We start from the raw sequence: 16,930 nt of genomic DNA, 5'->3' as shown, positions 1-16,930 counted from the left end.
TGTTTTAGTCACTTCCGTGACCAAAAGATCTGACAAGAACAATTTTAGGGAGGAAAAGTTTATTTGGGGGCTCACAGTTACAGAGGTTTTAATTCATAGATGACAGACTCCATTCCTTGGGGCCTGGTGTGAGACAGGACATCAACAGAACAGTGTGTGGCAGAGGAAAGCCACTGGGAACATGGTGCCAGAAGCAGAGAGTTCTCCTCTTTCCAAGAAAAAAATATGTATTCCCAAATCATACCCCAATGACCTACCTCCTCTAGCCACAGCCTACCTGACTTCAGTTACCACTCTTAAAACCCAAGTGTTTCCAAACCTTCTTGCATTGTCTCACACATGAGCTTTTTGGGGACACCTCATATCTAAATCATAATACCAAGATTTCAACTATTGGAATACTGGTCAGGGCAAGAGGTAAATAACTGCTTGCCAGTTCTCAGGATGAAAGGCTCTAATTTAAACCACTAAAAAAAAACCCCCCATGGCCAACTAGTCACCATGCCATGGACAAATTCTACCATTTTTTGTGAGCTTTTTTTTTTTATGTAGGGCAGTAAGGACATTATTTTCCCAAACCCAAAGAATTCAATAACATTTAAAAGTAGTAGAACTCCATCAGAACCAAACTTTCTTTGTACAACGATTGCAACATGATTCTCAGAACATAGTGAGAGAGAAATTGCAACATGATTCTCAGAACATAGTCTGAGAGAGAAATAAGGAATCATTAATTTTTTTTAAATAACTTTTGGTAGAAAACAATCATAAATAAGAGGTTTAGCATTTTGAACAAAATTCTTTTCATTGAAATTAAAATTACAAAGAAAAGGTTCAGAGGAAGATAGGATAAGGACAATCCATTTTAAAATAAATACATTTGAAGACCATGAGTAATTTTAGATGCACAGGCTCTAAAATGGTGGGGGCAGGGTTGACTCCCCAAAATACATCTAATGGACCAGAGCACAGGTTCTTCATCCATGCTCCACTCTGCTGCCTGACATCTCCAGGGATCCCTGAGGAAGGCTGTCTCCACATTCATCCTCCTCAGGAGTGTCCTGCAGAGCCCGCTCAAGCACCAGCTTGAGGTTCTGACGCTGCAGCCGCTGCCTAAAGGAGCCAACAAAAAATAAATGATGGGGTTGGTGCAGCTGTTAACACAAGAAAAGACATTTGAAACCAGATAAAGACAAGTGTATGCATCAAAATCAACTGAAATACAGTCTGACAGAAATAAATAGATGCCAAAGGGCAGTTCACAGAGGATAAAGACCAGCAATGTGAGCAGGATGGTCACATACAGCTTGGTCAGTGTCTTATGCCTAGAACCACAAAGGATTCTCCACAGCAGGGCCAGGCTGGACCCTGAGAAAGTCACAAATAAAAAAATCAGCAATGCAGTTATGATTAAATCAACTTTTATACACCAATGAACTCCACTATTAATAATCAAGGTAGAACAATAGACCATGTCCAGGACGCCCAAAAACATGGACAGGGCCCAGAGCAGGGCACACATAATTGCTGACATGTGTCTAGGGCGGCGACAGCGATACCAGATGGGCCACAGGGCTGACAGGCAGCGCTCCGTGCTAATAGCACTAAGGATGCTCAGGCCTGCAATGTAGGAAATGATTCCCCCAGTTCGCACGATGTCATATGTAGGGACAGAGAAGTGAAAGAACATTTTGACGATGTCCACCAGGAAAGCAGTGATATGGAAACAGAGAAAGAAGAAGTCAGAGGCAGCCAGGTTTAGGATATAGACTGAGAAGGCATTTCTGCGCATGCGGAAGCCCGGAGCCAGAGCACAGATGCATTTCCTGTCAGTCCAACCAGGGCAATGAGGAGGGCCAGCACTTTTGGAAGAAGGTTATTCCTGTCACAAGTTGGAGGAAGGTGCTGGTAACTTCCATTGGTTGGTGTGGCTTCTGTACTCCAGGCTGTGATGGTTGGATCCAGGCTCTCCATCTCTGCACTGGTGCCCCTGGGAAAAAAACAAGACTCAAGGGCTAAGGAACTAACAGACACTTCTCAGAAGATAAGCAATCGATCAACAAAAATATGAAAAAAAAATGCTCAACTGCTCTAGTAATTAGAGAAATGTAAATCAAAACCACTCTAAGATGTCATCTCACTCCAGTCAGAATGGCAATTATCAAGAACACAAGAATTTAAAAATGTTGGTGAGGATGTGGGGAAAAAGACACCCTCATACATTGCTAGTGGCACTGAAAATTGGTGCAACCACTCTGAAAGGCAGTATGGATATTCCTTAGAAAACTTGGAATGGAACCACCATTTGACCCAGCTATCCTGTTCCTTTGATTATACCCAAAGGATTTAAAATCAGTATTCTATAGTAACGTAGACACATCAATGTTCATAGCAGCTCAATTCGCAATAGCTAAACTGTGGAACCAACCTAGATGCCCTTCAATAGATGAATGGATAAAAAATACTGTGGTGTATATACACAATGAAATATCACTTAGCATTAAAAGAGAATAAAATTATGGCATTTGCAGGTAAATGGATGGAGTTGGAGAATATCATGCTAAGTGAAGTAAGCCAATCCCCCCCAAAAAAACAAAGGCTGAATGTTCTCTGATAAGTGGTTGCTGATCCATAATGGGGTGTGTATGTGGGAAGAATGGAAGATGTTTGGACAAAAGGGAGGTGGAGAGGGAGCATGGGGGTAGGAAATATGGTGCAACCAACGCAATGAAAAGTTGTGCTCCATTTGGGTACAATAAAGTGAAATGCATTCTGCTGCCATGTATAACTAAATAGAACAAATACAAAAATATTAAAAAAGCAAGACTCGTCACTTCCTGCATGAGGTCAGTTTATCAGATCACCCTGATATGTGGAAATTAGTTATCTCCATTTTAAAGAAGAGGAAAACAAGATTGCAGAAATGAAGGAACCTACAAAGAGTGGGGGATTCTTGAAATATGGATTCAAATTCAACACAGATCATCTAAAAAGTTTCTGAGCTCTCTGACCTGAAATTAAATGACATGGAAATATATTATGATCCAAACCTCCACTCATGGGGTAGAGTTAAGGACTAGTTAGCACTGCTCTGCCTTGGCACTAAAGTTTGCTATTAGGTGCAGGAATTGAGATAGACACAGGTTACATCCCAGATCATGACATCCCCTTGCCTATGAGTGTTCCATCCAAGGAGAAGAAGACCTGAATTTATATCCATGAGGGGAATGTGAGCTTCTGGTAGGACAGGAGAGGATGGCTAGGTTTAAAAATACCTCACTGTGTCAGACATTGGAGACAGGATCACTTTTTTTTTTTTTAATTTTTTATTGTTGGCTGTTCAAAACATTACATAGTTCTTGATATATCATATTTCACAATTTGATTCAAGTGGGTTATGAGCTCCCATTTTTACCCCATATGCAGATTGCAGAATCACATCAGTTACACATCCATTGATTTACATATTGCCATACTAGTGTCTGTTGTATTCTGCTGCCTTTCCTATCCTCTACTATCCCCCCTCCCCTCCCCTCCCCTCCCCTCCCCTCTTCTCTCTCTGCCCCCTCTACTGACATTCGTTTGTCCCCCTTATATTATTTTCCCCCTTCCCCTCACTTCCTCTTGTATGTACTTTTGTATAACTCTGAGGGTCTCCTTCCATTCAGGATCACTTTTTAATCCCTGGTGCTTAGCTTTATGTGTGGCTCACATATTCTCAATACTCATTGAAGAATGGATATATTAATGAGGAGGCTTAAAGTGTTAGGTGATTTGGGTTAAATAGAAAGTAAAATTGGGAATGAAATCCTTTGACGTGCATATAATGAGATGAAGGAAATATCATTCATCATAATTCTTATTGTGAACAACAGTGGGCATATTCACAATGACTTGCATGTCCCCAAATAACTGATGTTGATGGCTGATATGCCTTTGAAGTGACATTTGAATGACTTTTTCAGCACCTAGAGGCATTTTGGTTCACAGTGGATGTGTCAGATTTGTGTTTTAGCAAAATTGCTTACCCTCTGAAGAGGGTATAATAATGGATGAGGTTTTGGAGCCACTGAAAAGAAGTGTTTTAAATAAGGGGATATCTATGGAGGACTACTGAGTGGTGGATACAATATAAACTTACTCGGTTCTCTCCCAGGTGATCCTTATTTACATTTTATTTGTTGACAAAAGCTTTTGTGTGAGAGGAGTGTATGTGGGTAATAGAAAAAGTTGAGGGGTGGGAGTGTAAAGTGATTGCTCAAGGAGATTTCCATTAAGGAAAGAGGACAAGATCATACTGTAATGATTAACAGGAGCTGATTGAGAGTTTATTGGATAATTTTTCTTTGAACTCTCTCAAGAGCTATGAGGTAAGAATTAGTATTTTTCACATTTTTTACCATGAATGGAATCAGAGCAAAACAGGATGAGCAATAGCCGCCCTCCTTTTTTCCCCATACAGTGTAGATTTGAAACCCCAGGTTCTACACTTTGAGCAGTACTTTGGATCCACCACTACTGTGTGTCTATTATATGTGGATGAGGGAAAAGCAGAGGAGTAACTCCCAGGTTACATCCCAGATGGCAATCAAAATTGTGGCTGAGATAAAATCTAATGTACGAAAACTTCAGAAACAGACAAGAAGAGAAGTCAATCTAACAGAGAACAAAAGAGGTGGGTGAAAGGCAGTTAGGAGAAGATATGAGAAATGAGAAGCCCTCTCCTGTCTCACAAAGGCAGCCATGACTTCAGAACACAGAGCACTCAGAGGGGCTGGAGGCTTCTGAGTAGAAAAAGGTCACATTCTCCTCTTTTGGCCTGCAGAGGAACCTCAGACAAGATCCTTCTTGAATTTTCTTTGAAAGACCATTCCCCCCAGCATTGCTTGGCTTGAACAGGAAATAAGGGGAAAAAAACAGAAGTTCTGCTTGCCATACTCAAGGCACTTTACAGTTTGTACATCTGTTTTTAGAGTGTGGTGTATTGGTCTTTCTAATGAAAATTGAAGCTCTCTAAAGACTATGCCATGTCTGTTTTATTTACTACTATATCCCAAGATTTAGCTTGTGTTTTTCCAGACCATCTATTGTAATATTCTCACTTAAAAAGAAACAGACTTGGGCTGGGGATGTGGCTCAAGCGGTAGCGCGCTCGCCTGGCATGCATGTGGCCTGGGTTCGATCCTCAGCACCACATACAAACAAAGATGTTGTATCCGCCGAAAACCAAAAAAAATAAATATTAAAAAAATTCTCTCTCTCTCTCTCTCTCTCTCTCTCTCTCTCTCTCTTTTAAAAAAAAGAAACAGACTTAAACATACAAACTTCTCTGAAATTGGATCTTCAAGAACAGGTTCAATACAGGATTCTGGTATCCTGGAGCCCTGTCTTTTTTTTTTTTTCAGGTATTTTCTTAAAAAAATTTTTTTAATTGATTTTATTTTTTTAAATACACAACAGCAGAATTCATTACAACTTTTATTACACATTTAGAGCACAATTTTTCATATCTTTGTATAAAAAGTATGTTCAGGCCAATTCATGTCTTTATACATATACTTTTTTTTGCATTACAATTCTTATTACACATATATACCACAATTTTCATATCTCTGTTTGTATATAATGTATGTTGACATCCAATACATGTACTTTGGATAATGATGTCCATCACATTCCACCATCCTTGCTAATCCCCTGCCCCCTCCCTTTCCCTCCCACCCCTCTTCCCTATCTAGAATTAATGGAATTCTCCCATGCTCCCCCTCCCTACCCCACTATGAGTCAGCCTCTTTATATCAGAGAGAACATTCAGCATTTGTTTTTTTGGGATTGGCTAACTTCGCTTAGCATTATCTTCTCCAACTCCATCCATTTACCTGTAAATGCCATGATTTTATTTTCTTTTATTGCTGAGTTAAATTCCATTGTGTATATATGCCACATTTTTTAATCCATTCATCCAGTGAAGGGCATCTAGGTTGGTGGAGCCCTGTCTTTTGCTTTGCCACTGTTCCCTGTCCCATTTCCCCCTTATATCTGTGGTATTTTCAAATCATATGAATAAAGAATCCAAGAGATCATCATGGGCTACGGAGACTGCTAGAGTCCCCTAAGAGTCATTTGTCTCTTTCGTAACAACGATTCTCTGAGTTTTAGGTCAGAAAAAGGATCCCATTTCTCTTGTTTTTCAGTCCTGATGCTGATTGTACCATGTGACCAGGCACAGACCAATGAGAAGTGAGTAGGTGATGTGATCAGCTCCTGGGTTATGGGATTAACAGAAGGAGCACAGGCTCCCATTTTCATCTTTATTTTCTCCCTCCCCGACTGTCATGTTGATATTACTGAGCATCATTTAGGACCACAAAGAATGATAGGACTCTTCTAGGGTTGGGGAGCAGCAAGTTTTAAGATGTCTTGGGTCTGAAGCTGTGGAGCCTCCAAACAAGGTCTAGGACATATTCTGTTAAGGTCTTTAGTGGTTCTTCAAGTCTCCACACCTACACTCTAACCAAGAAAAGATATGTTTTCCCTTTTAAAATTATGTTCCACTTTCAGGGCATTTTTGATCAATGTGGGTGATTGCTGAATCAAACCAACACAGAGAAAGAATATGAAAACAGGGAAAAATAACTTCAATGCAGATATGATGAGAAATGTTTCATTGATTTTTGGTTTGAGAAATCCCCAGAGAGTGGGAAGATACAAGGAGATGTGAAGGACAATTTTCTTTCCATCCTTCTTCTCTGCCTTATTTGATTTCCCAACAGGTGGCTTCTGAAAACCCATCAGGGATATCCTTTTCCTTCTTAGTTCAGATTGAACTGAGCCACTAGGTGACACCAGGAGGACACTGGAGGGCAAGGGGAGAGGGATGTGAGTTTTTTTTTTTTTAATATTTATTTATTTTTTTAGTTTTCAGTGGACACAACATCTTTGTTTGTATGTGGTGCTGAGGATCGAACCCGGGCCGCACGCATGCCAGGCGAGCGTGCTACCTCTTGAGCCACATCCCCAGCCCGGGATGTGAGTTTTGATATTGCTCTGTACTGTGAGGCTGTGCGTTGGTGGTTATTCTCCACCTGCCTGGTCGCCTTCTAGTAATGCAGCTACAGTTGTGGTAGCTCTACCTGGCAATGGCTCCTTCCCTTCCTCCCTAATAGTCTAGGAGTGAAATAGTGTTTCACTCTTGCTTTCCTTAGGGCACCTCACCTGTATGCCATTTTTGTTCTAGTCCTGCCCATCTTTGTAGATAGTCCTTCCTCAAGAACTCTTCTCTCCTTTTCTCAGTCTAGTTATGTGTTTGTAAATTTTCTTTATCTTTTTGAGGAGCCATTTCTTTATTTTGTTGAAGTTTTGTGTTTTTTAGTCTCTATTTATTTTGGCTCTGAGCTTTATCATTTTCCTCTTTCTACTAATATTGTGTTTAGTTTGCTATTGTTTTTCTAGTCCTTGATATGTTATTGAAATCTTTCTACTGTTTTTTCTCTCTAAGATGGGAAAAACCACATTTTTTTCTCATGCTGGCCTTGAAATCCTGGGGTCAAGAAGTCCTCTTGCCTCAGCCTCCCAAATAGCAGAGACCATAGGCCATCATGTTTGACTCTTTCTGATGTAAGTATTGATTGCTTTAAATTTGCCTCTTAATGCTACTTTTGCTGCATTCCATAGGTTTTAATGTATTGTGTTTCCATTTTCAATTGTTTAATGAAAGTTTTAAGCTTTCTTAATCTCTGCTTCATTTGGTGTTTGGGAGCTTGTTGAGTAATTTCTACATATTTATATTTTCCAAAATTTTTTTACCGGTATACAATTTCATTGCATTGTGCTCAGAGTTGATGCATGAAAAGATTTCAATCCCCTCACCAAATGACACACACACACAAGCACAAGTTAGCAAAAGTATACTTGTTTACAGTATGAATTGAAACACACAGATATTGTTTGACCTCAGCTGGGGTCATGTGTTGGGCAATTCAAACACTTCAGCCACTTATCCACAAATGAACACAAAATACCATTGATACCTAGTCAGCAAATTTGTAAATATGAGAAATATGAATAATAAGCATGTACAATATTACCAAGATGATAGCATGGGGACTGTAAAATCTCAAGAGCTAATAGATAAAAGTTTAAAGACTTTTTTGAGACTTGCCTTATGGTTACCATATGATTTATTCTGGAGAATATTGCATGTGCTGTTTGGATGCATTTCTGTCTTGTAGGTATTGGAAAGACTATCCTATAGATGTGTCTTAGATCCATTTGTAGAGATTTGCTTTGCTATTTCTTTATTGATATTCTGCCTGAATGATCTGTTAATTATTTTAAAATTCATTACTATTATCATATTTGAATCTATTTCTATCTTTAAGTAAGTCTATTAATGTTTTATTTGGATATATGGGTGCTTCAATATTGGGTGCTCATATATTTACAAGTATTACTTGCTCTTGCTGAACTGACCCTTTATCATAATGTAATGACTTTCCTTTTCTCTTTTTGCTTTTGACTTAAAGTCTGTTTTATCTGATACAGTTTTGAGTACTCCTGCTCTTTGGAATTCCACTTGCATGAATTATCTTATTCCATCCTTTCTCTCTCAGTCTATGTATACTCTTAGCAGTGAAGGGAATTTCTTGTTAAGTTGTAGATCGTTGTGTCTTTTAAAAAATTTGTTCATTCACTTTGTGTGTTTTTATTATAGAATTTAAACCATATATGTTTAAAGCAATTTTTGGTAGGCACATTGTTCCTACTGCCATTTTGTTACCTATTTTCTTTTTGTAGATTCTTTCCTTTTTTCTCCAGTTCTTACAGTTTTCTTGTGTGATTAAGTGATTTAGTCTCATAGTGTGATTTGATTACTTGCTTATTATTTTTGGTGTCTCTGTTATAGAGTTTTGCTTTAGGTTAACCATGAGCCTAATGAAACACATCTTTTGAGTTTAAGACATTTAAAAATGAGTAACGAAACATTGATCACATAGGTAGTAAAAGAAACAAAGAAAGAAGAAAAATACTAATAAAAACTCTATACTTAGGGTACATTCCTCTCCACTTTTTAAGTTTTTGGTGTTCTAATTTACAACATTTTGTATGATTTTTCTCTTGAAATATTAGTAGTTTTTTTTTACTTTTATATTTGTTCTAATTAATTATACATGACAGTAGGATGCATTTTGACACATTGTGCACAAATGGAGCCCAACTTCTCATTCCTCTGGCTGTGCAGAGTCACAGTGGTGGTGTAATCATATATATATATATATATATATATATATATATAGAGAGAGAGAGAGAGAGAGAGAGAGAGAGAGAGATAATGTCTGTCTTATTCCACTGTCTTTTCCATATCCACACTGGCTCCTAACCCCTCACTCCCATCTGCCCAATCCAAAGTTCCTTCATTCTTCCCTCCCCCTCCCCCCATTATGGATCAGCAGCCGCTTATCAGAGAAAACATTCAGACTTTGGTTTGGCTTATTTAGCTTATCATGATATTCTCCAGCTCCATCCATTTATTTTTGATGGTTTTGTGTTCATACTGAACAGATGATTGGTTTACTCACCATGTTTATAACATACTAAATAAACATGTTTATAATATTAGAACATTTCGTATTGTTCTGTATTGTATAATTACTCCTATTGGGATTTTTTTAATAACTTCTGATGTTTTCCTCTTCCTCATTATTATCTCTTCCATCCAGTTTGAAGAACTCCCTTCAGCATTTCTTGTAGGGCAGTCTGGTGCTCATAAATTCTCTCAGCTTTAGATTGTCTGGGAATACCTTTATGTCTCCTTCATTTTCAAGCCTAGCTTTGATATGCATAGTATTCTTGGTCAGTAGTTCTCTTCCTTCAGGACTGTGAAAATCTCATCCTACTTCCTCTTGGCCTGTAAAGCTTTTTTTTCTGAGAAGTCTGCAGACAGATAAATTATAACACCCTTATGTGTTGCTTATTCCTTTCTTCTTATCCTTTGAGAATTCTATATTAGTCTTTAAGGTTTGAAAGCTTGATGGTCATGTCTTGGTGTATACATGGTTGAGTTGACTCTGATTCCTGACCTTTGACCTTGTGGTACTTGGGTATTTGTACCATCTCTATGTTTGGGTACTTTTTCATTTTTATCTGTTTGAATGATTTGTCTGTCTCCTTGGCCTTCTCATGTCCCTTTTGAATCCCAACAACGTAAAATATTATTCTCTAAGGCTATCCCAAAGCTCTCATGAATATTCATTCTCATTTCCCTTCATTTTTTGTTTTTGCTTTTTTTCTCCTTTAACTATGTCCTACCATACAGACTAACTTTGAGTTCACTGGTTTTGATTGTTTGATCTACCCTGCTATTTATGCCTTCTATTGTGTTTTAAAATTTTAAGTAGTGTACTTCTCAGCTCAAAGATTTGTTTCATTTTAAAAAAATCACTTCATTCTCTCTGTTCTCTGATTGAGTCTTGAATTGTTCCTCTGTGTTTTTTGAAGCTTGCTTGGTTTCCTTCATACACCCAACATTTGAATTATCTGTCCTACTTATCAGTTTGCAAATGTTGATTACCTTATGGTCATTGTCTGGAATTTTGTTTTGTTCATTAGGTGAGAATGAAAGTCCTGTATTTATTTATTTATTTATTTATTGGTACCTGAAATTGAACCAGAGGTCTTACGCATTCCAAGCACATACTCTACTCTCCGCCCTTCCTGACGGATTTTGATCCTTGGTGGCTTACATGGTCTGCATATTGAAGGGTTGAGTATTTATTCCAGTTTTTACAATCTGACACTATGCCCATCCTTCCAGAAATTCTAACTGACATACTTATTTTCTTTGAGTCTGTGGTTCATTTTTCTGTTTCATAACTAGATAATGCCCTCCTTCCAGGTTTGTGATTTTGTTGTTGGTGTTATTGCTGTTTCACCACTAGGGGGTAGTTAGTCCAAGTCCAAGCTTTCCCCAAAACCACAGTTGGTGTGTTCTTCTGAATGATCCAGGGGAGTGCCTAAAAGGTATAGTTTGTCTCCACAATATTCTGCCAGATGCCATGTAGGAATAGATAACTTATCTGGCCAACACTATGCAGTTTGGGATCAAGGACCTAGGAATTAAACCAGAGATTCTGCGTCTAACAGAAGAAAAAGTAGGCTTTAATCTTCATCATGTGGGCTTAGGCTCCAACTTCCTTAATAAAACTCCTATAGCGCAAGATTTGAACCAAGAATCAATAAATGGGATGGAATCAAATTAAAAAGTTTCTTCTTAGCAAAAGAAACCATCTGTGAGGTGAACAGAGAGCCTACATCCTGGGAGCAATTTTTTACCCCTCACACATCAGATAGAGCACTAATCTCTAGGTTATGTAAAGAACTCAAAAAGCTAAACATCGAAAAAACAAATACCCCAATCAAGAAATGGGCCAAGGATCTGAACAGACAATTCTCAGAAGATGATATACAATCAATCAACAAATATGTGAAAGAATACTCATCATCTCTAGCAATCAGAGAAATGAAAATCAAAACTACTCTAAGATTTCATCTCACTCCAGTCAGAATGGCAGCTATTATGAAGACAAACAACAATAAGTGTTGGTGAGGATGTGGGGAAAAAGGTACATTCATACATTGCTGGTGGGACTGCAAATTGGGGCAGCCAATCTTAAAAGCAGTATGAAGATTCCTTGGAAATCTGGGAATGGAACCACCATTTGACCCAGCTATCCCTCTCCTCGGACTATACCCAAAGGACTTAAAAACAGCATACTACAGGGACACAGCCACATCAATGTTTATAGCAGCACAATTCACAATAGCTACACTGTGGAGCCAAACTAGATGCCCTTCAGTGGATGAATGGATAAAAAAAATGTGGCATATATACACAATGGAATTTTAGTCAGCAATAAAAGAATAAAATTCTAGCATTTTCAGGTAAATGGATGGCATTGGAGAAGATAATGCTAAGTGAAGTTAGCCAATCCCCAAAAAACAAATGCTGAATGTTTTCTCTGATATAAGGATGTTGACTCATAGTGGGGTAGGGAGGGGGAGCATGGGAGGAATAGATGAACTCTAGATAGGGAAAAGGGGAGGGAGGGAAAGGGAGGAGGCAGGGGATTAGCAAGGATGGTGGAATGTAATGGACATCATTATCCAAAGTACATGTATGAAAACATGAATTGGGTGTCAACCTACTTTATATACAGATAGAGATATGAAAAATTGTGGTATATATGTGTATTAAGAATTGTAATGCAAAAAAAGTACATGTATAAAGACATTAATTGGTGTGAACATACTTTATATACAAAGATATGAAAAATTGTGCTCTATATGTGTAATAAGAATTATAATGCATTCTGCTGTTGTGTATTAATAAATCAATAAAAACCAAAACAAAACACTATGCAGTTTGGCACTGTGGGGTTCTCTCCAGCTCTGAGCATAACCATAGAGGACCAGCTCCAAGCTTCTGTTCTAAAACTTAGTTCCTACCTCCATTTTCTGCCCCCAGACAGAAAATTATTCATCCTTTGTTTGTATTGCCTAAATTGTGTGGCGATAGAGTGGGCCATCCTGTGGCCCTCTAATGCCACCATATTGGATCACACTTAGACTGCACAGCCTACTTAAAACAGTGCAGCACAGGTGTACACCAGGACCCATGCTGTCATAGGCTGCCTGCTGCTATAGTAAAGTCAAGGCTGAGACCCATGCCCATATCCACAGGTGATTCTGGCCAGGACACAAGTCCAATCAACTGAGCCACTTGACTCTCTGTCTGGTAGCAGGGCAGGTCGACACATCTATCTATGGATACCTGCCTAAAGATAGGGGCTATAAGGATCTGCACAGTGATAGCTGTCACTGGCTCAACACTGAGTTCTAAGACAAGATCCTATGCTTACTACCTTTTGTTAATCCCCAGTGGATGGAGTTTTGCTTCCTTCTGTGCAGCCTGAGATTGGGGCAGGGGATAAAGGCAATCTTCCCTTGGCTGATTCTAAGCTGGGTCACACCTGAGTGCCATAGTTTCAAGGACCTTAAAAATCTTGAGGGTGTTCTCCAGGCCCACATTGAGACTTATAGTGATGTTGGCCAAAATAAAAGTCTGTTCCTCTCTGCCTGGGGCCAGGGCACGTCTACATTCTGTCTGCAATGTTTTGCCTGTCGACTTGGGCATTTAGGCTCTGCCTAGGTTTATGTTTCACTGTAGAGCATCTGGCACTGATTTCTGAGGTAAAGTCCTGTGCTTACTGTGCTGCCCTACCTCCTAGCAGGTGGAGTCTGCTGCATGATGTGTTACCTGACATTGAGGGAGGGTGGTTGGAGACAGTCCCTTGATCCCCTTGCTAATGAAGTCCAGAGAATCAGTTTTTGGATACTGGACTGGGGGCAGGGGCTGTGTGCTCTGTCGGGCAGGATGTTTGACTGTGATGGGCCTGGTATTGGGTTTCAAGTCTAAAGCCTGAACTTAAGTTCCTTTTCCTCTTTCAAGTGGTAGGCATTTTCTACACTCAGTTTGAAGGAAGTTTGATGTGGCTAACTCTTTCCTTCCTGCCTTCTTCAATGGGACTTTCTTTTTATTATACTAAAACAAGTCTCTTCTCTGGCTTCCTTAGCTCTTGTGAATGTACTTTGGTGAAGGAAGAGCTGTTTAAATTAGTATCTTTGTGGGAGATGATTACTTTCACCCTCACCATAACTAATTTTTATATGTATGATCTTTAAGTTCACTGAACTTTTAAATACGAGTTTTCTGATTTTTTTCTATGTCGCTTCTTAGACATCTCTTTGTTTAGCATCTTTTGTGTGAGCTTTGTGTTGGAGGTGTCATGATTTCCTGAGTCTTGGTTAGGTGTGTGTGTTTGTGTGTGTGTGTGTGTGTGTGTGTGTGTGTGCGATTTTATACATTTGTGTAGACAATCATATTTTTATTTTGACTGTTAGTGATATTCTTTGGTAGGGGTAGACCTTCACTAATGGTTTAGCCTAGGTTTTGAATAGGCAGTTGCTACTGTCCCTGGGTGTGCAGAGCATACTCTCACTTTATCTATGTGACTGGAATAGTGCCTTTGCTCTAGGTTAAGTAGGTAGATGGTATTTTTCAAGACCACTGGCTGAGATCTGCCATCAGCTCAGCTATTGGAGGTGAACTACAATTGCCTCAGATGTTGCTGGACCATGGAATGGATTCCCTGGTCAGAAAATACAATCATTTGAGTCCATCAGTTGAAAAGTTTGCAGATGCCTTAAGGTTACATGCAAGAGGATGGACTCTAATTAATAGTCTTGGTTAGCAGCTTTGAATTCTCCACAGTAAAGCTTGAAAGCACCAAAGCCACCAGGAGGAAAGCTTCATGTGCTTTTCTCCTGTGGGCCTTACGGCTCCATGAACACTCCACCCAATGAGGACATGGACAGAGAGGAAAGACACAGCAGTCTTACCTTTCCTCCATTCTTCTTGCTGGATGTGGCAAGTTGGCCTGTGTTGAAAGGAAGAGCCTCCAGGATGGACAGTTGCTACAGGATAGCTCTCTGGCTGGAGAAGAAATGCCTTCTGGAGCTGGAGGGAAGTTTGCTGCCTGCGTAAGTCTTATCGAGATACTGGACAGCCCAGTTTTTCCTGTGCAGAGACCTGCTGGGCAGTGAGAGTGTGAAGTCTGTTGCATCAGGTTCATCATGAGTGGTTTCTCAACACTTGATGTGGCACTACTCCTATCTACCCAACTCTTGCCTGTGCCCACCACTTCCTGCCCTCCTTCCTTTAAATGATTGCTGTGTTGGAGTCTAGCTGCCACCTGCCAAGCAATGCCAAGCAATATGAGCCATGTTGGAAGGCTTCCAACTAGGAAACTGCTTTGTTAAATCACTAATATGTGCATGTTTCCAACTCCTTTCTCCATGCCACAGAGTATATCAAATAAAAGGTGAATGGCTTCCTAAGCTCTATTTGTTAGAAGCAACATTGTGTTAGTGTTAGTTTTGTTATTTTATCTTTTATTAGTTTAGATTTTATTTTAGGGGCCTGGTTGTAACTCAGTGTTAAAGTACTTGCCTAGCATGTGTGGAGCTTGGGTTATTCCCAGCACCACAAAAAGAATGAAAGAAAGATTACATTTTTGAAGAGTAAATTTTTTGTTTCTATTTTTAAATTGGACTGTGTTAACAAGTTTATTAATCAGGGTTCTCTATGGGAACATAATGAACAAGAAATATAATTATAAAAAGAGGACTTATTAGGGTGGCTTAGGTGATCAGAAGCTAGATAGTTCACAATGTCTGTCTGCAGGCTGGAGAGCTGGAAGAATCAGTAGCTGCACAGTCCAAAAGGCGGAAACCCCAGAACAAGAAGGACCAACAGTGCTACCATAGTCTGAGACTTAAGTCTTCTAGAGAATCACTATCAGAGTCCACTTTGGAAGAGCGAAGAAGCAAGAGTTCGATATCTTCAGATGAATGTGCAGCAATCAAGAACCGGTTCAAGAAGAATCAAGCTTGCATCAACTGCTGCTTCTTTTATTCCATTCAAGCCATCACCCAATTGGTCAGTGCTGCCCATACCTAGGAGGGTCTCCATTTCAGTTGGCTCTCCCACATGCCAATCATTCCTATACACACCCTCATTGACACACCCATAACCCTCTTTAACCTTGGCATCTGTTAATTCAATCAAGTTGACAATTCAAATTAACCATTACAGTTACACCCTTTGTCAACTTGATATCCAAATATGACTCTTTACATCATAATCAGTCTCCAAATAAACACAATAACAAGGTTATAATTCCACCTAACATGACTGTCCTTGCTACAACAGAATGCACTAGTTCTTTCCCCATAATAAAAAAAACAAAAACAAAAACATTACTGATGTTAAATCAGTCAATATTACATTACATGATGAATAACAGGAGAGTAATAATTATTTCCTGTTAGTGCATGTGAAAGTTTGCCCAAACATATTCTTAATGGAATAGGGAAGAATTATCTATGGCAATTATAATCCTCATTTCTATAACTGGTCATGTGGCTGTAGTTTGTATTTATGATACAAACTTCTTCAATTGAGCCAGTTTTTCATGCAATTTACTTGTGCCTTTGTATGCCCTCTACCTTCAGCAAGCACCTCAGCAGGTCTTGGCTCTTTATCTGGATGTGTGTCCCACACCTTCATTCCTGAAGAGTCTGAGACATTTGTCATCTTGTCTGATTGGGTTGTTGTAGTTTCTCATTGACCTTAATAATGGGACAAGGTAATACCAAGAGGCACCCTAAAAGATCTCCTGCATTCCAGGAGAATGTGTGTCCTTACCTGCATTGTGGAATAACAGTCCAATGTTTGCTTGGTAATCTGGATCAATCACCCCTGCCAGCACTATAACTCTCTTCTTAGCCTGCTGACTCAGAGGCATGAGGAGCCCAAGGAGGAATTCTTAACTTCCAGTTTAATGAAATCATTATTGTATCTCTAGGCAGAAGCATTCCTCCTTTTGGAACTAAGGCTAATAGGACTTTAGAGCATAGCTTGCAGGAACAGGAAGCAAAAACTTTGCTAGTGAGTTACTAGGGATAATGATGAGTGCACCATTCCTGTCTCCATCCCTTCATTCCTGGGCCCATGAATTCTAGCAATAAGAGAGATAGTACCAATAAGTAGATGCTGATTCAGAGTATAGACGGCCTTCTGAAGAACCTTGCCCCAGCTCTGCAATGCATTGCCAACTAACTGTGCTGTAACTGCATCTTCAAGAATCCATTTCATCATTTTATCAAAACAGTTGCTTCAGGATGGTGAGGAACATGGTAAGACCAGTGAACGCCATGAGCATGAGCCCATTGCCTCACTTCTTTGGCTGTGAAGTGATTTCCTTGGTCTGAAGCAATGCTGTGCAGAATCCCATGATGCTGGATAAGACAT

The 16,930-nt window shown here is 39.4% G+C and overlaps 1 protein-coding gene across 1 annotated transcript; it reads right to left on the bottom strand.

The window, feature by feature from the left end:
• LOC124088605 (mas-related G-protein coupled receptor member X1-like) lies at nt 1-14,650 on the bottom strand. Its single transcript, XM_046438333.2, is given in 4 exon segments — nt 1-1,132; nt 1,135-1,803; nt 1,806-1,990; nt 14,458-14,650. Coding segments are annotated over 4 exon segments (1,020 nt in total). The 5' UTR covers nt 14,469-14,650; the 3' UTR covers nt 1-977.
• Between the last annotated feature and the right edge of the window lie 2,280 nt (nt 14,651-16,930).

The sequence above is a fragment of the Marmota monax genome, unplaced genomic scaffold (assembly GCF_021218885.2).
Source record: "Marmota monax isolate L192 unplaced genomic scaffold, Marmota_monax_Labrador192_F-V1.1 WCK01_AAM20220418_F8-fsc00061, whole genome shotgun sequence".
Lineage (NCBI taxonomy): Eukaryota > Metazoa > Chordata > Mammalia > Rodentia > Sciuridae > Marmota > Marmota monax.
This window is presented reverse-complemented; position numbering and strand designations above follow the sequence as displayed.